This window comes from Sitophilus oryzae, unplaced genomic scaffold (genome assembly GCF_002938485.1).
Source record: "Sitophilus oryzae breed Bouriz unplaced genomic scaffold, Soryzae_2.0 scaffold_1620_pilon_pilon, whole genome shotgun sequence".
Taxonomy (NCBI): domain Eukaryota; kingdom Metazoa; phylum Arthropoda; class Insecta; order Coleoptera; family Curculionidae; genus Sitophilus; species Sitophilus oryzae.
The window spans coordinates 3,528,067-3,553,742 of NW_022146304.1; the positions used below are offsets into that span (position 1 = coordinate 3,528,067).

At 32.4% G+C, this 25,676-nt stretch overlaps 1 protein-coding gene across 5 annotated transcripts in view; it reads left to right on the forward strand.

Annotated features, from left to right (window-relative positions):
- Positions 1-25,676, forward strand: part of LOC115880233 (Ca(2+)/calmodulin-responsive adenylate cyclase-like) — a 549,269-nt gene that overhangs the window by 322,799 nt on the left and 200,794 nt on the right. For all 5 annotated transcript variants that reach the window (XM_030897392.1, XM_030897391.1, XM_030897393.1 and 2 more), the window contains exon 3: positions 24,398-24,619. In XM_030897392.1, coding sequence (XP_030753252.1) covers positions 24,398-24,619 — 222 coding nt within the window. The remainder of the gene's footprint in view (positions 1-24,397; positions 24,620-25,676) is intronic.

The window sequence follows — 25,676 nt, forward strand, 5'->3', positions numbered from 1 at the left end:
ACTGCACTACAAATACTTTAAAGGTTAGAGGGTTAAATGCATGTATGTACTATCTTTAATAAACTGAACAGAACCGAAAGATATATACTTTTTAAATTTGAAAAATATATACTATAACTATATACGACTTTATTTGAGAAACAAATATTTATAAAACATCTGGTATAACAATGATTAATTTTATGCTTCCTCGGTACATTTCCAGAAGTAAAATCGCAAAAAATGTAAACAAAACTTAAACACCTACAATGCAAAATTCTGGCTCTTGTTCAATATATTACTATGTTGTAAGTTCAGAATTAACGTAACCGATTGTGAAACTTTTTACCATTCTTATTATTCCTATTATACTTTTGTCTTTATGTCGCATTGCAGTATTAAGGGCTTTTTTGTATTTTCTTGTTAATTAAGTTTAATTATGCAAGTTCTGTGTGTACGAAGTTTGTCGTGCGTCAGCGGTTGTCATTGTTAATTGTTCCAAAGTATTCCAGGGAGCTTGTATAACTTATCAAGGGTTTGCAGTCGTGTATTAGGCAATTTGATTCTTATTGACTACCAAAACATTGGGAGAGCAGATTAAATTACTGTTTGTTAACTAAACCGTATTTATTCAATCATGAATGAGGCAAAATTCTTAAAATACTTTTTATGTAAAAAGGAGTTTATAAATATTGTAACTCTAATTTTCTTTTCCTTCCTTTTAATTCCATTACTATAACACCCCTTCTTTAAATTAAAATAAATAATGAAGAAACGCACAGAAAGCAACCTTATATTATTATTTAATTAAATTATATTATAAGGTTGCTTTCAGTCATGTGCTCCTTTATTTTGTATTCTTTCGATGGCGAAGTTTACAGAATTGTAGATTGGGCATTAGTATATGATTTTTATATTAGTTAAGTCAAATTCGGTCAGTTCACATACAAAAAGGTTTTTAGATATTTTTCAGTAGTTTTTTTCCTAATTTTTCTTTTTCCAAAGAATATTATTCAAAGATATTTATTTAAGAACAAAGGAAGTTCATCAAACTGCGGAAATTACCGGGGAATTTCACTATTGGCTATCGGAGGAAGAATTCTTACAGAAATTATGTCAAACCGCCTGCACCCATATATAGAAAAATCCCTTCCAGAACCGCAAACGGGTTTTCGTACCAACTGCGGCACAGTCGATTCTATATTTTCCATCCGCCAACTAAAAGAAAAAGTAAAAGAGCGACAGTCTAAACTTTATGTTGCATTCATCGATCTAACAAAAGCCTTCGACTCTGTGAACAGAGATGCGCTTTGGGCAATTATGAAGAAGTTCGGAGTACCCAACAAATTTCTTACAGTGTGTAAAAGCCTCCATAACAACAAGTCAAGAGTGTCACATAGTGGATCACTGAGCGATCCCTTCCTAACAAATAAAGGAGTTAGGCAGGGATGTGTTTTAGCGCCTCTCCTATTCAACATATTCATGGCAGCGCTCTCCATTATAGTGGACAGCAAACTGCAGGAGAGGGGATTGGGCATTAGATACAGATCGACGACGGTGTGTTCAACATAAAAAGACTCAGGGCAAAAACAGGTACAAAATTCATCACAGAACTTCAATACGCTAATGACTGCGCTCTAGTTGCAAACACGTTACGACAATTACAAGAGATGTTGAACACATATACCTGGGCATACGAGGCGTTGGACCTTAAGCTAAACATCGACAAAAACCAAAGTCATGTGCACTTCTCCGGAAGATCACAACAATGCTATAAAAATCAGAGAAGAACTATTGGAATTTGTGGTGAAATTCAATTACCTCGGCAGTTTGATTTCGGATAAAGCCAATATTGACTCTGAAATTCAGCACAGGACTAGCAGCGCCTCAAGAGCATTCTGGAAATTAAAAGACAGGATTTTCTACAATCATGACTTGAGTAAAAAAACGAAACTTGCAGTGTACCGAGCAATTATAATCCCCACCATATTATATGGGAGCGAAACCTGGGTGCTACGGCACATGAACGCATTAAACAAGTTGCAACGGAGGCATCTTAGACAACTCTTAAGAATCCGGTGGTTCCATCATGTCTCAAACGTATCGGTCCTTGAAAAAGCTAACTGCGAGAGTATTGGAGTCATGGTTACAAAATCCCGCTTAAGATGGGCTGGTCACGTACGCAGAATGCAAGAAAACCGCATACCAAAATCTCTGCTTTGCGGTGAGCTTGTAGACGGTAAGAGGAGGCCGGGTGGGCAACTGAAAAAGTAAAAGGACATTTTCCACGAAAACTTTAAAGGGGGTTAACATGCAGAATGAGTGGAAAGAAGCAGCGCACAATAGAACGCAATGGAGAAGAATTGCAAACTCAGTCACTCAGTTAACAGCGACAACCAAAAAGTAAAGAGGCAACAAAGCAAGGAGATTTTTGAATGTCCGGAGTGCGGTAGGCAGATAACATCACGTATCGGGCTTTTCAGTCACAGAACAGCTCATGAAAGAAACGCCTTGCCTCGCCATCTTTTGATGCGTGTCGAATACTCGTCAGCGAGTAATGGCAGTATGTATGTATGTCTGTATTCAAAGATAAGGTAGGTTAAGTATTTTATTTGACTATGATTGCCATATCAAAACTATTTTACACTTTACCGGTAAAAAATTGTAAAAGTGACAACAAATTTACTTGTAGCTATCAATATCAAGGACTGAAAAAAATCTTCAATTATTACTCCCATCTCGCGTAAAGAAGTTTCACTTCAAATAGTGTCACACTGTAAAAAATCAGCCTGAGTAACCACATATTTCTCAGGGAGTGAATTTTTTGAGTGAAATAATTGAGTACATTTTCATCTAAAAGAGAGTAAATTCATCATTTTACTCAAATATGATCTCTATTTAATCAATAGCAATTGAATAAGCTCATGTTCGAGTTATAACCCCTATCTTTGAGTAATGGAATAGAAAAATTCACTTAAAAACTCATGTTATAGTTTTACACAATAAAAATTTGAGTGAAATCACCCAGTTTAGAGTATTTTCGCTCATTACTAATCATACGTCATACGTGCTTCTTCGATACCGAATAAGCTATTCCCCTGTTCCTCAGTTTTTAATTATCTGTTCGAGTCGTAGGTTGTCTTGTCCCTTCGAAGGTGCCAAGGTTACAAGTCCATAGTGTGTATAAAAATATTACAAGTCCATAAGTGTGACGTAAAGTGTGACAGTGGCCGCGTGGCGTGGTGAAGCGAATACGAACTCATAACTTCTAAATATGTTTTATGTTAAGAACATTTTTTTTCACATCGAAGAAATCCGCCCAACATAGCATATATTCAAAATTCGACTGCGTCCACTGATTGCCGCAATGCTCGGATGCTTCCTTGGCTAATTAGCGTAGCGAAAATCTAGGTACTTTCCCTCAATCTGGAACTGGGAACTGGAACATTTGACAGAATACATTTTTTTTTTAATTTTCAGGAGGAAAAGTATCTGGATTTTCCGGCTGAAACGCCGAGCCGGCTGAACAGCCGAGCTGACGAATGCTCTTAATAAAGCGGATTTTTGCGATGTGATGCAACTTTTCTAGACATCTAGCTTAAAAAGTTCCTGTATTTTTTCCAAAAATAGTTGAAAACTTTTTAAAATGTTTTTGATATTATAATAATCGTGTTATATTTGGTTTTATTTGTTTTTGTCAAATAAAAATGACAAATAAAAATATTTTTGAAGGTTCCACAGTTTTTCATTTGGTTTGTTAAAAAAAAACGAAATATTCTAAATGATTTTTTTAAAAGCTATATGTAAGCTAACTTGTTATTTTATTACAAGTGAACAGATGCCTCCCAAAAGTGAATTTTAGGAAATGGACATGTTCGAGACCATGTCCTAAACTGAAACTTACCTTTGAAAGGCACCTGCCCACCTGTTATAAAATAACAAGTTAGCTTACACATAGCTTTTAAAAAAATAATTTAGAATATATTTCTCAATACTGAGTGAAATCAGATATGAGTACTAATCGAGTTAAGTGTAACACAAATTTGAGTAAAAGTCACTTAATAAAAGGCGTACTTGAACTCAACACTTAGTGAGTTCACTCATTTCAAAGTGAATAAATTATCAAAATCGATCAAAATCGTACTCAAGGTAAACCATAATGAGTAAAAAAGGAGTCTTTCGTCTGATCTCGGTGAACTAAACACTGACTCGTAAAAACACTCAGTGCTTTTCACTCTGAGAATTGAAGATTCACTCAGTTTTGTAGAGTGGAAATTTCACTCAATCGGGTGTGGACAGAAATTGAGAAAGTATTGAGTGAAATCTGAGTGAAATTTCACTCATTTTTTTTCCAGTGCACTATATTATTAATGTAAAAATTAGAAAAATTATATTTTTTTGTTGATCAAATTGAAACATTTCATGCAACTTTATATGTTTTTTTTATTATTTTCAGTTTTTTTTATGTTTTACAAGTAGAATTATAATTTTCAAAACAAAAAAGGATTGCGCCCTTTTTTGTTACGGAAACTTGGGGAATAGTATAGTATACTTACCTAATGGTTAAACAGCTACTGCTTTTAACCCATATTTACATAAGTAATCAAATATAGCGAGACCGGTCATCAGTATACTAGTTCGTTTAATTACTTACACATCTTTGTTTTTACGGTAACATAATTAACGCGCGCCTTCATGCACATAAATCTCGCTAATTAAACGCATTTTTTGTAATTTAAAGGTTCTCTTAAACTGGCAAAAAAGAAAGAAGAAATTGCTTTCTAGCTTTGCTTTATGGAGATGGAGAATCATTATTTTACTCGACAAAAACGAGCTCTGACTTCATTTCAAATATGGTGTTAAAGAATGTGATTTTTCAAGTAAAATGTTGGTATAAAATTGTTTAGGATTAATAATAATTTTAAAAATATTTGGTTGTATACCAAGATTCAAAGCGTGCTGTTCGTTATGGAGACATAACTTTTCGTACTGGCAATGTTGTACCACAACCTTTTGCATCGTCTTGCAAACCAAGGCCATGACACACGGCCTTGAATAACGGCAGCGAGACGGCCGTGACGCGCCAGCTAGCGAGGGGAAAAGTGATGGCGCCGGTAACGATGTGTGCCAACACGGCTAAGAAAATCACTATAATAAACTTGAAACTGTACCAACCCTGATTTCATGCATTTTTGCATCAATATGTTTGTAGCTTCTCAATAACGGTCTAGGTAAAGCATCTAGCTCATTTGCCAGCTCAGAATTAGAATTTAGAGTTAGTAACTCGCATTTTCATTGGAGGACACTGACATATTTATTTCAAACCAATAATCAACGAGAATATTTGTATAATTTAATAAAATTACCGTAAATCCCTATAAATAATGAATTGTTTGTAATTGAGCTGTAATTAATTATTTATTATTAATCCGATAAATGATGGAAATAAACAACTGTGATTTATTAAAATTTTATTTTAAGATAAAACTTTTGTTAACAATATTCTGAGAATTCGAATAATAACAAGACAAGTGACATCTGTCTAAAAAAGACAGCGATTTAGGGTACACTCATACAGACGACTTTATAGCGACTTTTGAAACACAAAAATGTGGTCACCTCTCGAGAGTGATTTTAAATGGAAATCCGGTGAAGCGCTCACACGGGCGACAAACTGCAGTCGGTTTCGGCGACTGTCGCCGTGCGTGGCCGATACCGTCCACAAAATTGTCGCCCGCCCGTAGTCAATCCAACTCACACGGACGTTTTTCCGACGACGGCGATGCGACAACAACAACACTATTGAACCAGATGGTAACCAGACCGACTTTTATTATAGTAAATTATATTATAGTATCTTATCTATATATATATGATACCGACTCCAGTCATACCTTTGCGTTACCTCTGTTGCCTGCGTATTTAACGATTCTTCTTAAAAAATAGATGAAGATTTCAACACGGAACTCTTTATACAGGCCCGGCAATTGATCTCTAGGCATAGGAATTACATGCATTGGAATGAAACGCCTATAAAATGTGTAAAAGAAAAAGTAAAAGTCTGCTTAAACAGAGATGGACAACAACTTCCCAGTTTCCACTTCCACTACGACTGTCTACTTAGACAAACGCCAATAAGATAACAAATTTTGGAAATTCCGCCACCTCCCATCCACTCATGATACCCATCCCCCTGCCCTTTATTTATCGCCATTATTTTATTTCTCTTCCCGCGCCTCCGCAACTCGCTATTCCGTCTCCCGTCAGTTCATCACAGAGTTGCCAGGTCTACCGGTTTCGTCTGTAAGCTACCGATCTACCGATTTAAAGAAAAATCTAACGATATGTTGAACTGCGTCTTTAGTTTTTAGAATAGAAGCACTTTTAAAAAGCTGACTTATTTGACTAAAAATTAAGCGACTGCCGCGTTGGAATCTGTATAATCTGACTTTATTATTGTTTCATTAAATTTTATTTAGTAATAACACACATAGAGGTCATCGTTCTGTCTAGTTGCAGAGTTACAGAGATATTCCTAAAAATCCTTATTACTCTTATTAGGCGCGGTATTGGCGACATGCCCGAAGAAGTTGATATCTTTTGAAAAGATTTTGTTTTATTCATCTACTAAAGTTGAACCCATATTTTCCCCAAAAAAATGTAAACAAAAAACAAAATTTAAGTTAAGAAACAACCTAAATTCGGACAAATATTTTAGTGATTTTCCTGTCAAAAAAATATATTAATATGAAAAGAGTTGAGAGTTGCCACAGAAATTTTTCCCATTGAAATGAAATTAATTTTAAATATCACTGATCAAAATTTGTACAAAGGTAAAAAGTGACTGCTACACTAATTTGTGACTGCTATCCCTACTTGTTATAGTTTTATATGTTGTTATTAATATATTAATATTATTTAATTCAATATTTTTTTTAATATCAAATAATATACCTAGCTATTTCTAATTCTTGTTATATTTATTATATTTTTATTTTATTTGAGTGATATAGTATTACGACACATACGAATGCTAATTTTGGACTTAAATATTATATTTTATTTTGATTTTTGTTGAAGATCTACCGATAATTTTGTTCTCGTATGGAATTATAATCTAACAAACCCGGCAACCCTGTTCAGCTACTCCTTATAGTTTTTTCGGCCTAATTCCTTTGTCGCCGGCGCCGCCGATCGACGGTGTCGGGGCGACTGCTAGGAAGATCGTACAGTATTGCCATTTCATAGAATTGCACTTGCTATTTTAGAAATGATTTCAAAGTTTTGCATGTTACTTTTCGTTTTAGAAAGAAGTTATGTGCCTAGAGAAAACATTCTTAAAATTGTTTCGTACTTTATTTAATATTTCATTAAGCAGGCAAGATAATGGGATTAGAAGATTTGGGATTTGGGATAAGCCAACATAATTTAATAGAATGGCAACACTGTCCGTTCTGTTTCTATTTTTTCGATTCTATTCTATTAGTAGGCGGTAGCCCCCACACAAGCGTCTTAAAGACCCGCCCGGTGCCCCCTCTCGCAGAGGCTGTCTCCTCGTATCACTTCTATGATCACTTCCCCTATACGATGGTAGGGAAAAGACACTTTATCCGTCTGTTGCACTGCAGTGTATTTCGCAGCCTTACCATCTTTTTTTATCGCATTGAAAACCTCCGATTGCTAATGTTCCTTTGCCAGCAGTGTAGAGGAAATCCGCCTTCTTCCTTGAATTTGGGACTATACAAAAGATACATACAGCAATAGAATTGAAAAATCCAAGGCATGGGAGACATTGTGCATCAAATTTTATAACAATTTTGAAGATAAAGAAAAAAAAAGAGAAAAACGGTGTGGTAGGTGTGTTTTATTTAATAGTTTTATTCAGTTACAATAATTCAGATTTAGCATTATTATTCAAATTATAATTTGTAATAGCTTAGGCATAGTTGCGTTCAAAAAAATATAGGGTGATTTTTAAACACTCGGGTAACGTAATGACTGAAAAATTTAGTTGTGGTTCGGGTGTCGTCCATCAACTCACACGGGCGACTTCTCGACGACATTTTTGTCGCGCAGTTGTGGTTGTAACGTCATCGATAGCTGCGTCAGCTTAAACACCGTTTTGTCGTTGAAAAGTGGTCCGTGTGAGCGTAGCCTTAGAGTGACAATTTGTTTGTGTAAAATTTTGATTATGGAAAAGAAATACTGGTTGCCTAACGATTAACATTAATTTAAAAATAAATCCCCAACATGAATAATGAACAAAACATTTAAACAAAAACAGACCACAGACTACACAAAACATATTGTTGGTTAGTAGCAGTTAGTAGTAGTCAGAGATATAGATCTAGTAGTATTTTGGTTTAATGGCCATAGCTATCCGGCCGGGTAAGCTAGAATTGTATACGGTTTGGTTTGGTTTGGATATTAACTCTATTTTTTTGAAGTTTATAAAAAGTATTCATAAAAAATATAATATTCTTCAAATCCTTCAATTTAATAGCTGCTAGTTTCACTTCAAATATTCGCACATAGTGCACACGCAATTTTTTTATTTAGCTGGAATAATAAATTGTAATACAAGTTAGACCTTCTAACAGTCACAAAAACACATCGGAGAAAGTTATTCTACAAAAATTTAAATTCACAATTGAAATTTATACCAACACTAGCGTGTACCAGCGACTTCGTTCGCGTCGAATTAATCATTTGTAATGGTGATGATAAAGCAAAGCAAGAATTTCCATTAACATACAAACTGGATTTGAAATGTATAAAAAAATTATATAGAAAACTTGGTAATATTTGAGGGGTAATTTCATCTCGTTGGAATTTGACTTTCGAAAAATCCGTTTGCCAAAAATAAGCTTTTTACGTTAAGCAGTTTAAGCAGAATCGTGGTTAATCAATTACCCAACTTTTTGGAACACCCTATATGATTTTTAAAAAAAAATCAAAATATGTAAAAAAACAAAATAAATTATGCGTGTTTAGGAGTTTTACCGAAAAACTCACCGGTTTTTAAATAAAAAATATTCTGAAAAATAATTTGAAGGGTGGTTTCACCCCCTTAGATTTCGAGTTCGACGAAAAATTCCTTCTTATCGAACCTCTACACCCTAAAGTCAATCCGTTTTCCAAAAATCAGCTTTTTACGTCAAGGGCTTTAAGCAGGATCGTGATTAATCAATGACCAGATTTTTCGAAACACCCTGTATACATTTTTAAAAAATCTTAAAATATATAAAAAAAACAAAATAAAATATACGTGTTTAAGCGTTTTTTCGGAAACTTGATTTTTTTTTAAATAAAAAATATTGTAATATTTGAGGGGTGGTTTCACCCCCTTGGAACTGGAATTTCGAAAAATCCCTTCTCATCGAACTAGAATCAACCTGTATGCCAAAATTGTGCTTCTTACGTTGAGTGATTTGAGCAGGATCGTGATTAATCAGTGAGTCACCAAGGAGTCACCCCCAGTTAGGATTTTATATATTAGTATAGATTCGGGACAATTTTACATGAAAAGTAATAGTGTTTATGAGCTTTTATTAGAATCCTCTACTCGGAATAGATAAATTACTCTTTTTCAAAGCGTTCAGTGTCTAACTTCTTTAAAAATAATCGCATTACAGCAACACTTGTACGCGTTCACTGAATGGAATACCGCGTGGCTAAGGTGAAGGTTACCAGGTTTATTTTTAACAGTAATTGGACTAAAATCAAAGCTCGCTAACGTCAAACGGCTAAAAATACGAGCACGAAAAAAAGTGACATAATGCTTCGCTAGTTAAATCAGTTTATGCATGTGTTCGTAATATCAACAATTACAAAGGGAAAAAAACTAACGTAATGTAGCAGGTTAATTTAGATTATCTCTCGAATAGATCGAATTGACGTTGAAGTTTATTTACACGTCAAATGGTTTGGAAATGTTGACGTTTCGGTAATTGACCAATGACGAATATCTGTTTTAAATTTGGTTTGATTTTATACGCTGTACACTGAAAAAAATAATTTGTGAATTTAATGGCAATATTGAGGGTTATTTCTTGCCACAGATTATTGTAATAAATTTACCATCCGTGCCTTAGTTTTACAACTCGTTTGTAAAATCGCTCTATGGCTAGTTTGTGGCGTGTACGTGAAAATGTTATAATATATCTTTATATTCACCAATATTCTTTGTGAATTTATTTTATTTTCATTATAAATTTATCTTTTAAAATCGCCTTTTAAAAACTTCTTGTAATATTACTGTAGAGTAACAAATTAAAACATTTTATTATAGTGAATTTACAGTTGTTCTTAAAGTTATATTAATTATTTTAATATTTATTATAAAGATTAATAAGAAGTCACAAAACAAAATTTATGTATGTAAGATACTCATTGCCATCTTTTCTTGTATAAATGAACCTTACTGTAATTCTGCGCCTAACCAAACCGAACCAAATTGCCATTACATACAAAATAAAAAAAAAACATGTAAGAAAAATGTATCTAATCAAAACAGTCAACTTACCAACTTAGAGACTATATGGATGTATTGAGTAATAATATATAAAGTATAAATTTAATCGAGGACCGGAGTAGAGACTCCAATCCTCTATCAAATTTGTCCTCCAAAACACAGTCTGAAGGAATAAATAATACCCTTGTATATGAATTTAGAAGCGGCCAATAAAAACAGAGAAAATAAAAATCGATAATTTTCGGACTGTGCTAATTGGTTACTAATCGACCAGATATTTTTTGTCTATTAGATATGCTATAAAAGCTGGTAATTATACAATTCGACCATTGTAAATACCCGACAAATTCCGCAAGGCCGATGAGGTCGATGTTTTTCACTGATAAGAAAAAAAATGTTTGTTTAGATAATTTTCGAGATATTTTTTCTTTCTGAATGCACATTTTAAAGTATTTTATATTCTTTGTCCGTTTGATCTATTACACTGGTCGCACCTGTCGAAGTTTTATTTCTTGTAGTTTTAAAACATTTTCTTGTTTCTTTGTAGTTGTAATGTAAAATCAGATTAATTTATAATGTTTAGTGTAGACTACCAGAAGTAATTTATTAGTGTTTTTATATTTTATTTTGAAGTTAAGTAGTAGGTGAAGGGGTAATTTGCTTAATTTTTCTTTATGTAAGAGATTATATTCATTTATTTTGTAGTTGAGTAGAAGGTGAAAGTATTTGGGTATTTTTTTCTTTTTGTTTTTCTTCTAATAATTGTAGTAGTGCTTTTAAATAGTGTGATAGATACATTATAATCTTCCTTCAACTTCGTTTAAAAGTGCGTTATCATATAATTTTGGTTTTCTGGTAGTTGAATATACGAAAAAAAATCTGATCAAATTTATTTTAAATTAAATTAATCTAGTCTTATTAATCAAATTAAACTAGTCAAATAATATTAATTGCAATCAATTATTAAAAAATATTAATTATTTTGGAAAATAACTTTTGAACTGGAGTATTATTGATAAAATTTAGCCAATTTTTTTTACCCAGTAGCCGTATTTCAATATGATCTTATCATTTATCACTGTATAATAACTTTGTTGTGTCAGAAAAATATTTATACCAGTTACTTTCAAAATATTAATTTTATTTATATTTATTATTTATTAATATTAATTTTATAAAATAATTATTTCTTTTCAAATGTCACAAAAGACGTGATTGACAATATAAAAGTAATTTTAACGCCTAGGGCATAAAAGTAATTTTAACGCCTAGGGCATAAAAGTAAAGCACTTTTACGCCGAAGCATAAAAGTATGAAAATATATTATTAAAATGACATAAGTCTCAAATTCAACGAGCCGTAACAATAGTTTCTCGATATATAATTACTCATGGTACAAAGAAAACTTGAAAACAAAGTATGATCGATACCGACTCCAATTTCGTTCAGTTTGCGCCTATCGCCTGTGACGTCATATGCCATACAAAAAAATATCCTTATTGTTCAATTGCCACTAATAAAAAAAGACTTAAAATAGGGAAGAATTCGGACATAATCCGTAAAGTTATGTAAAATCATCGAGATTGACTTTTGAAAAGTTATGACACATTATACACATTTATTATGTATCATCTGTTTGAAAATTTGAAATTGGCGCGTGGAGCTTGCCGACCAATAGTGCCGTTTATCACCTGTGACGTGGTGACCAACCTGCGCAATATCATACCTTGTTTTCTCTGTATCATAATAATTACTTACAAGGTATGAGTTTTAAATCTTTTTATATTATTTGGAACGTTTGAAATTGTTTAAAAAATTATTTGTGGCGTTTGAAAAAAATAGCAATGTTTATTCGAGTAAAATGACTTTTTGTGCTTCGGCTGTATGTCAAACGTACAGTCTCGCCACGAAAAGTGTCATTTTTACTCCTAATAAAACAATATACTAGAAAGTTTTATGGCTTAACGGGCTTTGTGAGTTAAAACATAATGATATTTTCAGTTTCTATAATTCTTGATCGAAAATAAACGGCGTCAGTGATGGCTATGAAATGAAGATCGCTATCATTTTATATGTAAATTTATATGGGAAATGTCGTCGATCATCATTTCCCAGCCAGCTGGACGCCGTTTTTTTTTTCATATGGTTCATTCAAAGTTAAAACAAATTTGACTCTGATCATGTTTTACGCTAAGAAATATTTATTTCGTGTAATAAAGATTTAAATGGTGTATTAAGTACATAATATTTATTTAAATGTCAAATAATATTATTGAAGCAAGTGCCAAGTTTTATTTTTAATTAAGAAAACATTTAATCAAGAATGTATAAAAGTTTTGTTTTAAAAAAAAAAATATCGTAAAATCGTAAAACCTCAATTTAGAATAAAATGATCTAAAAATGAAATAAAATTTTATAGCCCTATGTCAAATCGAAATAAAGTAAGTGTATGTAACTTTTTTTAAATATTAATAATTACCAGTAATTAGCTTTAATGTACCAACATATTGAAATAATAATTTCTTTGTTAATACGGTTTAGAATCCTTAAAATAACAGCAAAAATAATCGAAAATCGACAATGAAATAATAGTTTTGTTTAAATTTCTTAATCAGTTGAGCCCTATTATAGTTCGCAAAAATCCGAGCTATATTATTACATTACTCTGAGTAATGTAATAATAATAATAATAATTTGAGAACATAATAAATTCTTTCCTGTATTTAAAGTACAATAATATCAGTTTAGTTAATATATGGTGATTAATATATAGGGTGAGTCTTAAATTTATGGATTTTAGTATTTTTTTTTAAATTTATTAATATTAAAGGATTTAAGGATTTTTTTAGAAAATCAATTTTATATTTTCCTGTGGTTACTTTTTAGAAAATCAAAAACTAATTAGGCCAGTAAGTGCGGATAAAAATAGGGTATCACCTCCGAATTCTTGACACCGGCACCGATTGACGTGAAATTTTAATAGAATGAATAGAGATATACAAGAAACAAAAGTTATATAGTAGCGATGTGTGCTTTCACCCTGGGGATGAGCGCCACTCCTTCTGGGGGGTGAAAAATAAATCACCAATTTTAATTGCAAAAATTAATAAACATTTTTTCAGAAATTAATATTTTCCGAGTTATTTAGGATTGAAAATGTTGATTTTTCATCTAAAAACTGCATATTTTTATAAATAACTACAACCTTGCATTTTATCGCAAATCTCATAAAAAGCAAACATGAAGCTTTTGGAATAACTAAACAATTCATTTTTTGTTGATTACCGTAGGTGTAATAATAGCCGAGTTAATCACTTTGTAAAAGTGATTTTTTTTCGAAAACTAAAAATTACAACCTTTTACCGTAAAATAATGACGAAAGGACTCATTTTTCGAAGAAAATGAATATGACCGTTTTTAAAGTGCTTGAAAAGACCTTTTAAATGTTTTTTTTTTAAAAGGTCTTTTTAAGTTCCTAGCTCAAAAACTAGCGGAGTTATGATAAAAATAAAATGGTCACCTCATTTTTTCAGAAAAAAATTAACAACAAAATCTATACCATATATATATGGAAATAATCTGTTCATTCCTTTAAAGCTTCACGATTTGTTCACCAGAGGCAGCACATTTTGTCGAGAGGTTGATCAACTTTAAGAATATATAAACAAGGATAATACTTAGAGGTATGTTGGTATAGAGAGATGATGGAACAATTATGCAAATAATTATAATAAATGGAGATTCTCTCTTTTTTCTGGCTTTATATTTACAGAAACTACATATAGGAAACTACAACTGAACATAGGAGATCTCATGTAAATTTTAAATATGATGAATAAGTTTTCCCAATTTAATTTTACAGAAAAATGTACAGGGTGGGCCAAATTGGACACTTTTAAAGGGAAACACTCTTCTATAGGAGATGGACTAATAGTAATGATGAGACTAACATCGGTGTCTGAAGCTCAATTTTTATCAAAAAGATGATGGTAAAAACCCCAACGATATCTGTTACCGTTTCGGAGTTACGGGGTGTTTTTGAAAAGTGTGCATTTTTAACAAATCGCTGCAAAACTTTTTTGCTACGGAAAATTTTGTATTTTTATAAAAACTTTTCCAAAGCATCTTTTTACGTAGAATTAAATGATTTAAATATAATTTTTTTAAATTAATAATTTAAGGGTTTTCAACAGAAAAATTGATTTTTTATTTGGGACACTTTGTATATTTTTAATTAACTGAAAAGAACTTAAAGTTACTTTTTGAAAAATATAGCACACTTCTTAATGTTTTGTGATAGTCTCCTTCGAAATATAGAATTTTTAAAAGTTCGCTAATCATTACTGATTTGTTCGCCCTTATTAATGATTTCCTGCTAATGGAATTCGAAAACATATTTTTCCAGCAAGACGAGGCACCGCCTCATAACACTGAAATTGCGATTTTTTGCAGCCAATTTAGAGAGTAGCTAACAGCAATAAGCCCCCCAGCCGTTGGCCGTTGAGGCCACCGGACTTAGCTCCTATGGATTTTTATTTTTGCGGGAGAATACAGGTTCTTATTTTTAAATTGCCCGTATAACTTAGATATGAATTAGAAGTACTCAGCGGTTATGCGAGGGTATATTTCACCCCCACTGAGTTAATGAATTGTTCAGAACCGGTGCATAACAGAAGATGGTCTTCATTTCGAACACCTCCTGTAGCAAAATGTCATATCTTGGTTTCCTATTTATTGTTATTGTTATTAGATGTAGTTCAAATGTGTTCTTGTTGTGATATAGGATTTTTTTGCCTTACATTGTTGTGATACAGCTAGGATTTTTTTGCATAACGGCGGGCGCCGTTGAATTTGAATAAGTGGGTGAATTTTTAAAAACTCTATATCTCGAAGAGGAATCGATCAAAATTATACTTAAACCATTACATTCTCTGTAAAAAGGTGGTTTGGAAATGTTTTCATAATAATACAAAATTTTCCATAGCAAAAAAGTTTGTTAAAAATGCACATTTTTGAAAAACACCCCGTAACTTAACATATATTGATGTGCGATTTTTACCATGATGTTGTTGATAAAAATTTAGCTCCAGACACCCCATATTAGTTTTCTTCTATTTCCTATGAAAAAGAGTGTTTGCCAGGATATTTCCCTTTAAAAGTAACCAATTTGGCCCACCCTGTATTTGAAATATTTTTAAAGGACTCCTTAAAATGACGCAGATTGTTCATTTTAAATAATATACAGGTTGGTAATTTGTTTATTACTCGCGGCAAGAGTTTTATGGTTGAAATATGGCAACCTCCGCCCGCTCGTCGAGAGACGACGCGACGGGACGAGTCGGCAGCTTAGCTAATAGTACTCATTTGGAATGTAGGCAGTGTTGCCTTTCTGTTCTCCAATAAGTAATTGTCCAGTTAACAATCTGTATAGGAACTCGTTTATGAGCAAAAATTTAAAATGTTCCTGTCCTGGTCAAACAAACATAACAATCACAAGTAAAAAAATAATATATTTATAATAAAAATATTATAAACACTAAACAATTCGCAAAATTAGGTACATATTAATTATAAAACGGACAGAGTGTTGTTTTGGTGAATTAGTGTATTCTTTTGGTGTTGACTCCCAGCTGTATTGAAATATTTATGTGTAAAGAAGTTCTAATGTTAGATCTACCAGGTACATATCTATAACTTACACCTTGATAATTATTTTTCTGTCCAAAATATACCACTGACTTAAAATTAGCGATGGGAACTATCGAATGAATTAGACTATCGAATGGTTACTGAATGAATGATTTCAACTATCGAATGGTTTTATTCGAATAAAATCATTCATTGATTTGTATACTAAAGCATATGTGACAACCTCGCCGTGCGACTAAATGGTTATCGTTGAGCCACGACTATCGAATGCTTTTGATAAATGAAATTTAGTATTCGTTTGATTTTTGTGTGCGTCAGTGCATTATTAGTTCTTCCAAATTTTTATAACTTCACCTTATAAATACTGTGCTATTTTTGCGTTTTTTAAAATATTTAGAATACTAAAATAGTAGTCTTTTTTAATTGACGATTGTGTGCGTGTGCAGGTGTCAAAATTTTTCCGAAAATTTGTGTGATTTTCCGTAGCCCGATCTTTCAATTATTTTATTTTATATGGTCTATAGGTCTATTTTTTAATGGGAAATTTAAGAAGTAGCAATTTTTAAGAGAGATGAGATGGACTTAGAATTAATTTTAAAAATACATATTTGCATTTTAGATGTTTTAATAATACGAATTAGTTGAACTTAATAATCATATTTAAGTAATGTGGTTAAGTAAATGGTTCTCGAACTCAAACTATGGGGTGAGAAAATTAAATTGAAAGTTTTACACGTGCCAATTTAATAAAAAAGTTAACAATGTTTATTTTTTGTTTATACTAATTCTCTTACATGTAGTTTTTTGCGAAGAAATATTTCATTTATTTTTTAAAGTAAATGCCTGTAAAAGTAAATATTATTTTTAAATAGTAATATAAAGTACCTAATATAAATAATTTTGATTTCTAATTTTTTATTTATATTTTCCTTCCATTACACTGCATGCTTAGAAAATTAATAAATGTTTATATTTCATGATTTTAAAGTTTGTTGTTAATATAACAAATTAGTTCTGTAATTATTATTATTTAATAAACCAACGTTGGCCACAAAAAATTTAAAGACTATATTATTTTTAAATAGGATCTAATATAAATAATTTTGACATCTAATTTGTTGTTTATATTTTGCTACTACGTAAAAAAATGTTTATATTAAATTATTTTAAATTTTGTTGTTATAGGTAGGGGAGAGCGGGTACAGTTGTAACAGTTTTTAGAAATTTATTTTTCAAAAATAGAATGAGAAATTTCGCGAAGTGTACTTATTATCTTTAGATAGCCTAGACATTTATCATCAAAATGCACATAAGAAATCGAAGGTATATTCACCTATGTAGTCTTAAAAAAGGCAACAGTGGTGGGATGACATGTGTTACAATTTTACCCTGCGGTGGTACAGTTTTAACATAGAGGAGGGACAAATGTAACGTGTTTAGTATATTGATTTTTCATCTGAAGCGAATAAAAGTTTAGCTCCTACAATCTGACAAACGTTAAGATATGATTTGGATGCATTCAAACAATAATAATTGCTAGAAAATGAATGCCAACTTTTATTATTTACAATTTGTGAAAAAACTGGTTCAGACAACAATCTTCAAAAGTTATACCTATTCTATAGAATTTTTTCTAAGAATAATTCTAACCTAGTCACAATCGTAGATTTTTCCAAACAGCGTTCTAAAAAAACTGATGCGCCTATAAAAAAGTACAATATTAAAAACAAAATAATTAAAAACTTTAAAAAAATATCAACTTGCGAATTTCCCTTTTTTCCAAAAATGCTTTTTCTTGTTCGGGGGATAAAATTCGAGTATGTGGATTGTAACCACTTTAGGAGTTTCACCAGCTTGTCTTTTTTTTAAATAACGGAAAAGTGTTACATGAGAGAGGTCCAAACTTCTAGCAACTTGTCGAAATCCAAGATTTTCGTTCACAACCAAATCCGCAGCTCTTTTTATAAGTTGTTTTGTAGGTCCCTTATCACTATTAATTATTTTTACTTAGGCATGTTAATTAAAAAAATGAGTACATCTAACGAAACAATGGGTAGGTATCACTGTAACATGTTACAGAAGTACCCTTTGCAATTGTTACAATTGTACCGAACTGACAACCCTGCACTTTTATTGAAATTAAAAAACTAGAGCAAAATTTACCTTAAACTGAACCATATCATGTTAAATATACATGCATAGGCTACAAAAGTATATACCTACATTGACTGTAAACTATCAGATATGATAGTTATTTAAGAACTGATAAAATGGCTTAAGTTTTGCTTTTGTGTCGATAAATAGATATAGCTCTATTGTTATGTCACTGCACCATTGCAAAAGTCTCAACTGTCGTCAGATTATACTGAGTCTTGAACTTGAATAACTGACAAGGTGCCATAATAATGTATTTGAATTTAAAAAAGTTATGGTACCTGTTACATTTGTACCGCGTTACAATTGTACCCGCTCTCCCCTATAACAAATTATTACTGTTATTATTATTTTTATTAAACCAGTCTTTGCTTAAAAACATTAAAAATCATTTGCCTACATCCAAAATATTTTATTATCTAACCTAACAACAGAATATTAATAAAAAAAATGCAAAATATTTATACATACTATCGCTAACTAACTAAAGCCAAACAATAATATTCTTTGCTAATATATGGCAACAGCGCCCTTCATAATGTATTTTCTGTGTAAATAATAGCACCTCAATAAAAAAAATAATGTGTCCTTATCTTTATATGACTCCGCAAAAAATCAAAGATGCCGGCTTCTTTCATAGCATTGCCACTGACCGCTGTCGGGTTTCTCGGAAAGAAACCTACGTCGCCGGGCGACAACTAAAATCCAGTTAATATTTTATTATAATCGATCCTGACGAATAAATGAATTTGATAAATGAATGAATTTTATAAATGAATGGTTTTTGCTGCCGAATTACTAGAATACAATATTTCAAGGCAGATGACGCATCTATTCGATAATTTTTATTCGAATAGTTTTCAACGAATGTTTTTTTACTAGCTATCGACTTATTCGAATGAATTGCAACTATCGAATGTTTCGATAGTATTCATTCGATAGTTCTCACTACTACTTAAAATATCTTGGGTAAAATAGTGCCATTCAAACTAAATAAATTATCCAAATAATAAAACAAATGAAAAAACAAATAATAAAACTAAACATTATATTTTCAAAGCCTGTCCGACTCCATTCTTCCTCGAGATAAAACCACTATAATGAAAATCTCAATGAAAAAGAGTCGAGCTTATGAATTATGATGGCCGTAACAATGGATATTCTCGGTATTTCCCCTCGAGTTGAAGTTTCAAATTGCCATTTTGCCGTAATGGCTTACTCGCTTTTGAAATTGTAAATAAGGATGGTAGATATAAACATTGGCTATACAATGTCTATTGTTATAAGATCATATTCGTTGTAGAATTTATGTGGTTTAACACTTTTCTTCACTATTTTCAACACTTTTAAATTTCAGATACAAAGGAAGTAATACTATAAGAAATACGGAAGAAGTATACTGCTTGAAAATAAGTCAGTGATTTTTTTTAACGAGTCAGAAATAGTTATCTTAAAAACTATTTTTCAGATGCTAGAGATTTTGTTTAGACCTTTAAAATATGTACAGGGTGTTCCAAATGAGGCTCGATCATCATTAGGATCTCGGAAACTAAAAGAGATACGAGGTCTCTTTAAATGGAAGTAAATTGCTCAATTTGATGCTGATCATAATGCCACCTTAAAAGTTTAAACATTCTGAATACGTCTGAAAATTCCGAATACGTCTGAGAAAAAAAACGAATATTCGGGATTTCATCTTTAATTTTCTATGACTATTTGATTAAATATAACAAAATTAATTTCATATTCTCATTGCTACTTTTTTTTCTACAAGTTGATGTTATCAGATTTTCGAACGTTTGGTCTTTGAGCTGCCATCATCAATATTCTTTTTTTAAACACGAGGCTGAATTTTTTACTAAGAATTTTAAGAGCTTCTAAGGTCCTTAAACCAATGTTGTTACGCACTGTACAAAAAGGTACAATTCATAAGTACAAAATTTTAATTGTTATTTATAATTTTTATTTAGCCATAATTCTGTAAAAATCCTCTCGATGTAACAAGAAGACCACAGGTTGAAGATCCACAGTAGCATTTTTGTAAACTACAGAAATTTGTGTTCAAGTCAACATACTTTACTTAAATGGGTTATTAATTCTGCGAATTTAACCAACTTTAGGAAGTACGAATTAAAACAGCTTTGATTGTTTCGACAACTTTAGGAAGTATTTTAAGCGACATTAATAAAACCTGTTAATACTAAAGACCAGCGCAACCCCATTTGTAAAATTTCATGTCATTGTGAAGCAACTTCAAAACTTTGAAACATGAACAGTGAAATCATAAAAGCTATCCGCAAACTTAGAAACCATAAGACTCCAGGCTCAGATGAAATAACTAGCGAACTTTTGAAAAATATAGGTAATGAGGCAATCACAAAAATCTGTAACATCTGCAACAATATCTGGAGCACATGTAAATGGCCCAAAGAATGGACAACTTCAGTTCTCATAAGATCTACATAAGAAAAATTCAACCAAAAAGTGTAAGAACTATAGAACACTCACGTTTGAAATATTACCTCGAATCCCAAATACCTAAACACCAAGCAGGATTTGTCAAAGGTACAGGTACCCGTGAACGAATAACCAATGTGCGACAACTGATAGAAAAGTGCAGAGAATTTAGTGTACCAGCTGTCATTTGCTTTGTTGGTTACAACTTGGTTGGTTATTTACTTGGATGGCGATGGCAGTTGTAAAATAGAAATTAGACGCAGAATACAGTTAGCAAAAACTGCCGCAACGCGCCTTACAAGAATATGGCAGAGCCGAATAATAACAACTAATACAAAAAAGAATTTGCTGAATTTGAATATTTCTTTATGGTGTGGAATCATCGAATCATCAAATCATCGAAAATGCGCATGATAGACAGTTTTGAAATGTGGTGGTACGGACGTATGCTGAGAATATCTTGGACATCTTGAAGAACCAATCTGTCAATAATAAATGAGCTTAACATAAGCACCCGACTGTCGGCTATGTGTCTGAAACGCATCCTCGGGTACTTTGATGATTAAATTATTATAACTGGTGATGCCCAAGGAACAAGATGTAGAGGTCGGTCCCCAACAAGATGGATCGACCAAGTCAGATAAACAAAAGGTCTACCCATACTCAGCATCCATCGAGCTGAAAACAAAGTAGCCTGGAAAGGTCTTTTTAAACAAAAATTATTCTCATAGAAGTCACGACCCTTAACTATGAGGAACGATTGGAGAGGGTGGAGCAACTTATAAACCTGACTGCAAGACCGAAAAAGCCTTATCAATGAAAATTAAAGCACTCTTAACAATTAAGACAAGGAAAACCCAAAATCAAGCTTTTATTATCCAATAAACGTGGCATATTAAATCACTAGCAAATCTCGTAATTGATTCTCTAAGCAAGAAAATACTGGAAGGAAAGCGAAATAAAATCAGCATTTAATGTTCGGCTCCGTTGTTCAACTAGTTTCCTAATTAAATTTCGAGAGCTTACAATCCGGCCCTTTTTCGACGTGTTTGTGTACGAGACCGTTGACGCCGGAATTGATCCAGCAAACTATGGAAAATAGAACAAAACAAGCGCACGCTGCATCCGAAAAACAAAAACCAAATTGAAAACAACGCTCTTTTATCCGATTTTTCGCTTTTGTTCGACTTTTTTTCACCAGAAATTTATAATTGATTAATTTATTATCTTTAAGCATTATGAAAAAAAAATAGTATATTATAGGAGCATAAGGAAATATAACTTAATATTTTGCTAAAATAACAACCAGGATATATTTGAGTGGTTTTGAAACTCTTAAGTAGGTTTCAACATCATCAACAGATTCGATTAACTAATGGCGGGTACAGACTGAAACAAAGAGTTCATGAGCAGCTCATGACTAGCTCCTTAATGCTAGGTTCTACTAACAGGGCATTTCAAGCTGAATAGGTATCTAAAGTTAACGGAATTGACGGTTGAAGCCCTGTGCAGGTTCTGCCTATCTGAAGAAGAAACGATAGAACACATTTTATGTCGGTGCGACAGCCTGGCAAATGTGCGATTCTCGGAAATAGGCAATGACAGGCCATTGTCAGAAAAGTACTTTAGAATATTACCTAAGGATCAGAAGAGGACCACAATAGATCTGGAAAGGTTGCAGTGGATCAGGCCGATAACCATCTCGAAGAAAATCTAATCTAATCTGGTTCCTGCTTAGATTGGGACACTTCCCTTGTCTTTTTATATACCAGGAAGTCGTGATTACATCAGGCTTTTAAACTACTGATATTAAAAAATCACGATATCGCTCATCACTGCTCTCAGGTACCATTGGAAAACATGTATTTAAAGTTGGATCCAGAATTCAAACTTCTGCGTTAAGAAGTGCAAGCAAAGTTACTATTAAGTCTAGAAAATAAAATATTCAACAACTTAACTTGATATTATTTGTTATTAACTACAGTATCACGCATCAAATAATTGTGATAATTATATCAGTAACTCTGGTCGTTAATAACAGGACCTTTAGGAAAATAAAATTTATAGGTAAATCGCCAGTACAAAAGAAAAATATCGTTGCAAATGATTTTCCTATAGAAAGTCGGTCGCTAGGGAACTAACAGCAACACATAAAAAATTACAATTTTTTTCTTTACAATCGTTTACAATCAAATGATGATTTATGTGTATGTTTACAATAAGATACATCAAATAAATAGGAAGTAATTCCAAATAACCGTCAAAACTGGCATAAAATTAAAATAATAAGAAATATTATGAGAAATTCTCAGGATTTTTTTGTACGTTTCATGTAGTTTCCGTAAAAACAATGAAATAATAAAGCTGTCACATATTTCAGAATGAATCATGATATTTCTAACTAAAAAAAATCACAGTTTCTACTTTGTAAGCTTTATCACTGTCTCCGACAAGTTAATACTGGATGACGACTGTAGTTTTACGTTTCCTAGGGAATAGGGAAGGATGCCCAAAGGGCTTAATGGAGTTCTGTTGTTCTCAAACTTGTCATTATAAAGAAATTCTTGGGATATAGTTCCATTACCTATTAGGAGTACTCAATATAATCGTAGCAAAGTAAAACCTACTAAATATTTTCCATTTTTTTTTTCAATATTTGGAAAATAGACAGGTGTGATGCAGTTTATTATATTATTATTTGCCATAATCGAAAACCTCTATTATTTGTTACTTTTTCAAAAAATAACATGTTCTGGATATAACAACTAACCGTATATGATCAAATTCACTAACCAACATTACAAAATCAGTCATTTTCTTATTTTTAAGAGGGTTATTTAGTATTGATTACTGAAGGATTCATTATATTGATTCTAAAAGTATGTCGAAGTTTTAGTGTCTTTATTCGTCGTTTTAGTCAGATGTATCACTGACTGTTATCAAGTGTTGCCTACCCAGTGAGCAAAGTTTTGTCACATTTAGGGAACGTTAGGGAACAGTTGCGTATCTGCATTTTATTGCTTCATATTAGGCACAAGAAGGGCCTGGTAACGTAACAACGACGTCACCGAAACACCGTTCCCTTAAAGGAATAAAATGCTCACTGGGTAATTCTTACAGGTGAATATATATAGTTCTGGTATACAGGATGCTACAGTTTCGGAGTACGAGCATTGGTATCTCGGACACTGTAATAGTTATTCTATAAACTTTGGTAATAGATACGAATATGGTTGAAGTTGCGCTTTGGGATGTTCGCCAACATGCTATCAAAAAAGTGTCAAAAATTTCGAAATCATCAGAAAATCGAAAAAAACTAATTGCTCATTCCCATAGCCACTTTTTCAGGGCTACCTAAAACCGTATTTTGAAAATTTTATTTTGATTAGGTTAGGCTAGATTAGCTAATTTTCAAAATACTCAATCTAATAACCTGTGTGAACATTGTGAAAGTTAAATTAAAAAAGGTAATGGAAGTTCGAAAGCCCTTTAGTATTAAGGTTATTTACTGATCGCATTTAGAAACAATTATATTAATAATTTTGAAACAGTTTTTAACAAATTTTGGCACTATTTATCTACTCATCGTATCATTCTATTGGTATTAAGTTTTTAAAATATCTATAATATCATTCACACATTTTTTTCTGTGGATTCTACTAAATCTTAAACCTTTATTTTCAGGTGTACTCGCAGACTGCTACCATCCAGAACGTCTACCACGCAGCCCATTGCATACTCTTCGCCTTACTGCTGGGGTTTCTACACACTCGGTTCATGCAGGACGCGTACCTGCTGTGGGTATGCTACGTGGTGCTGTTCTTCTTGGCGACATTCTGCGCTCTGGCTTTGCCGCTCTACCCTAGCAGTAACGCCACTAAGGTTGCTGCGGAGGGCACTTGGCAGGTAAGCTAAATTCTGCTTCACTTTAAATTAATTGTAGTTAGTCTGGCGAATTTTTCACCATTCTAAAGAGTGGTTGGTCATCTGCTGTCTTGTGGTCATTCTTCTAACTGCTTTTGCAGTGCCGTAGAAGAGTTCTGGACTTATGAATGTCATTGATGAGCCTTGTTTGGCAATTTAATCTGCCTTTTCGTTGCCCTGGACTGTTTTTGTTAGCATCGTTCCCGCCTACTCAGGCTAGTGTAACATTGCTACGTTTACCCAATATATTTAGAGTGCACACACAATCCAACACTAGTTCAGAATTTACCTCTGTGAAACAGTGTGCCTTTAGTGCTGCTTGGTCTTTAAAGATGGCAACTGAAGGGTACTTTGCTACTTTGTTATTTCTTCTACACAATCTACACAATGATTGCTGGACAATTCTCTAAAATGGGACATGCATATCGACGCTTTGTCGAAAAAATTAAGCTCTGCCTGTTTTGCATTAAGATCTATTTCAAAAGAGCTTATAACTTGTCAGTGGCTAGAACTGTTTATTATGCAGTTTTTGAGTCGTACCTCAGGTGTGCCTTTCCATTCTGGGGTACGTGTTGTGCGACTCAATTTGACCGTATTTTCAAGCTCCAGAAGAGAGCTGTTCGATATTCACTGGGACTAAACAGCAGAAGTCATTGCCATGATTTTTTAAAAATATTAAAAATATTAACTCTTCCTTCCTTATTTATATTTGAATCCGTTTGCCTAACACGTAAGCATGTATCAGCTTCTCAAGAAAGGCCACCTCACACTTATCCACTCAGGAACGTGGAGCAAGATCTTTATCTACCTACCCCACGCTCAGAGTTAGTTAAAAGTTCAATATTATACAACTCGAAAAAAATGCACAATCACCTGCCATTTGAAATAGAATCCTTAACATCATTTTCTTCATTTCGCAAAGCATTAAAGTCTTATTTACTAGACAAGGCTTTCTACGCCGTAAATGACTTATATTTTGATAATCGAATTTGATCTTGTAAACACTGGTCTAATATTTGATATTACTATATTTACTATA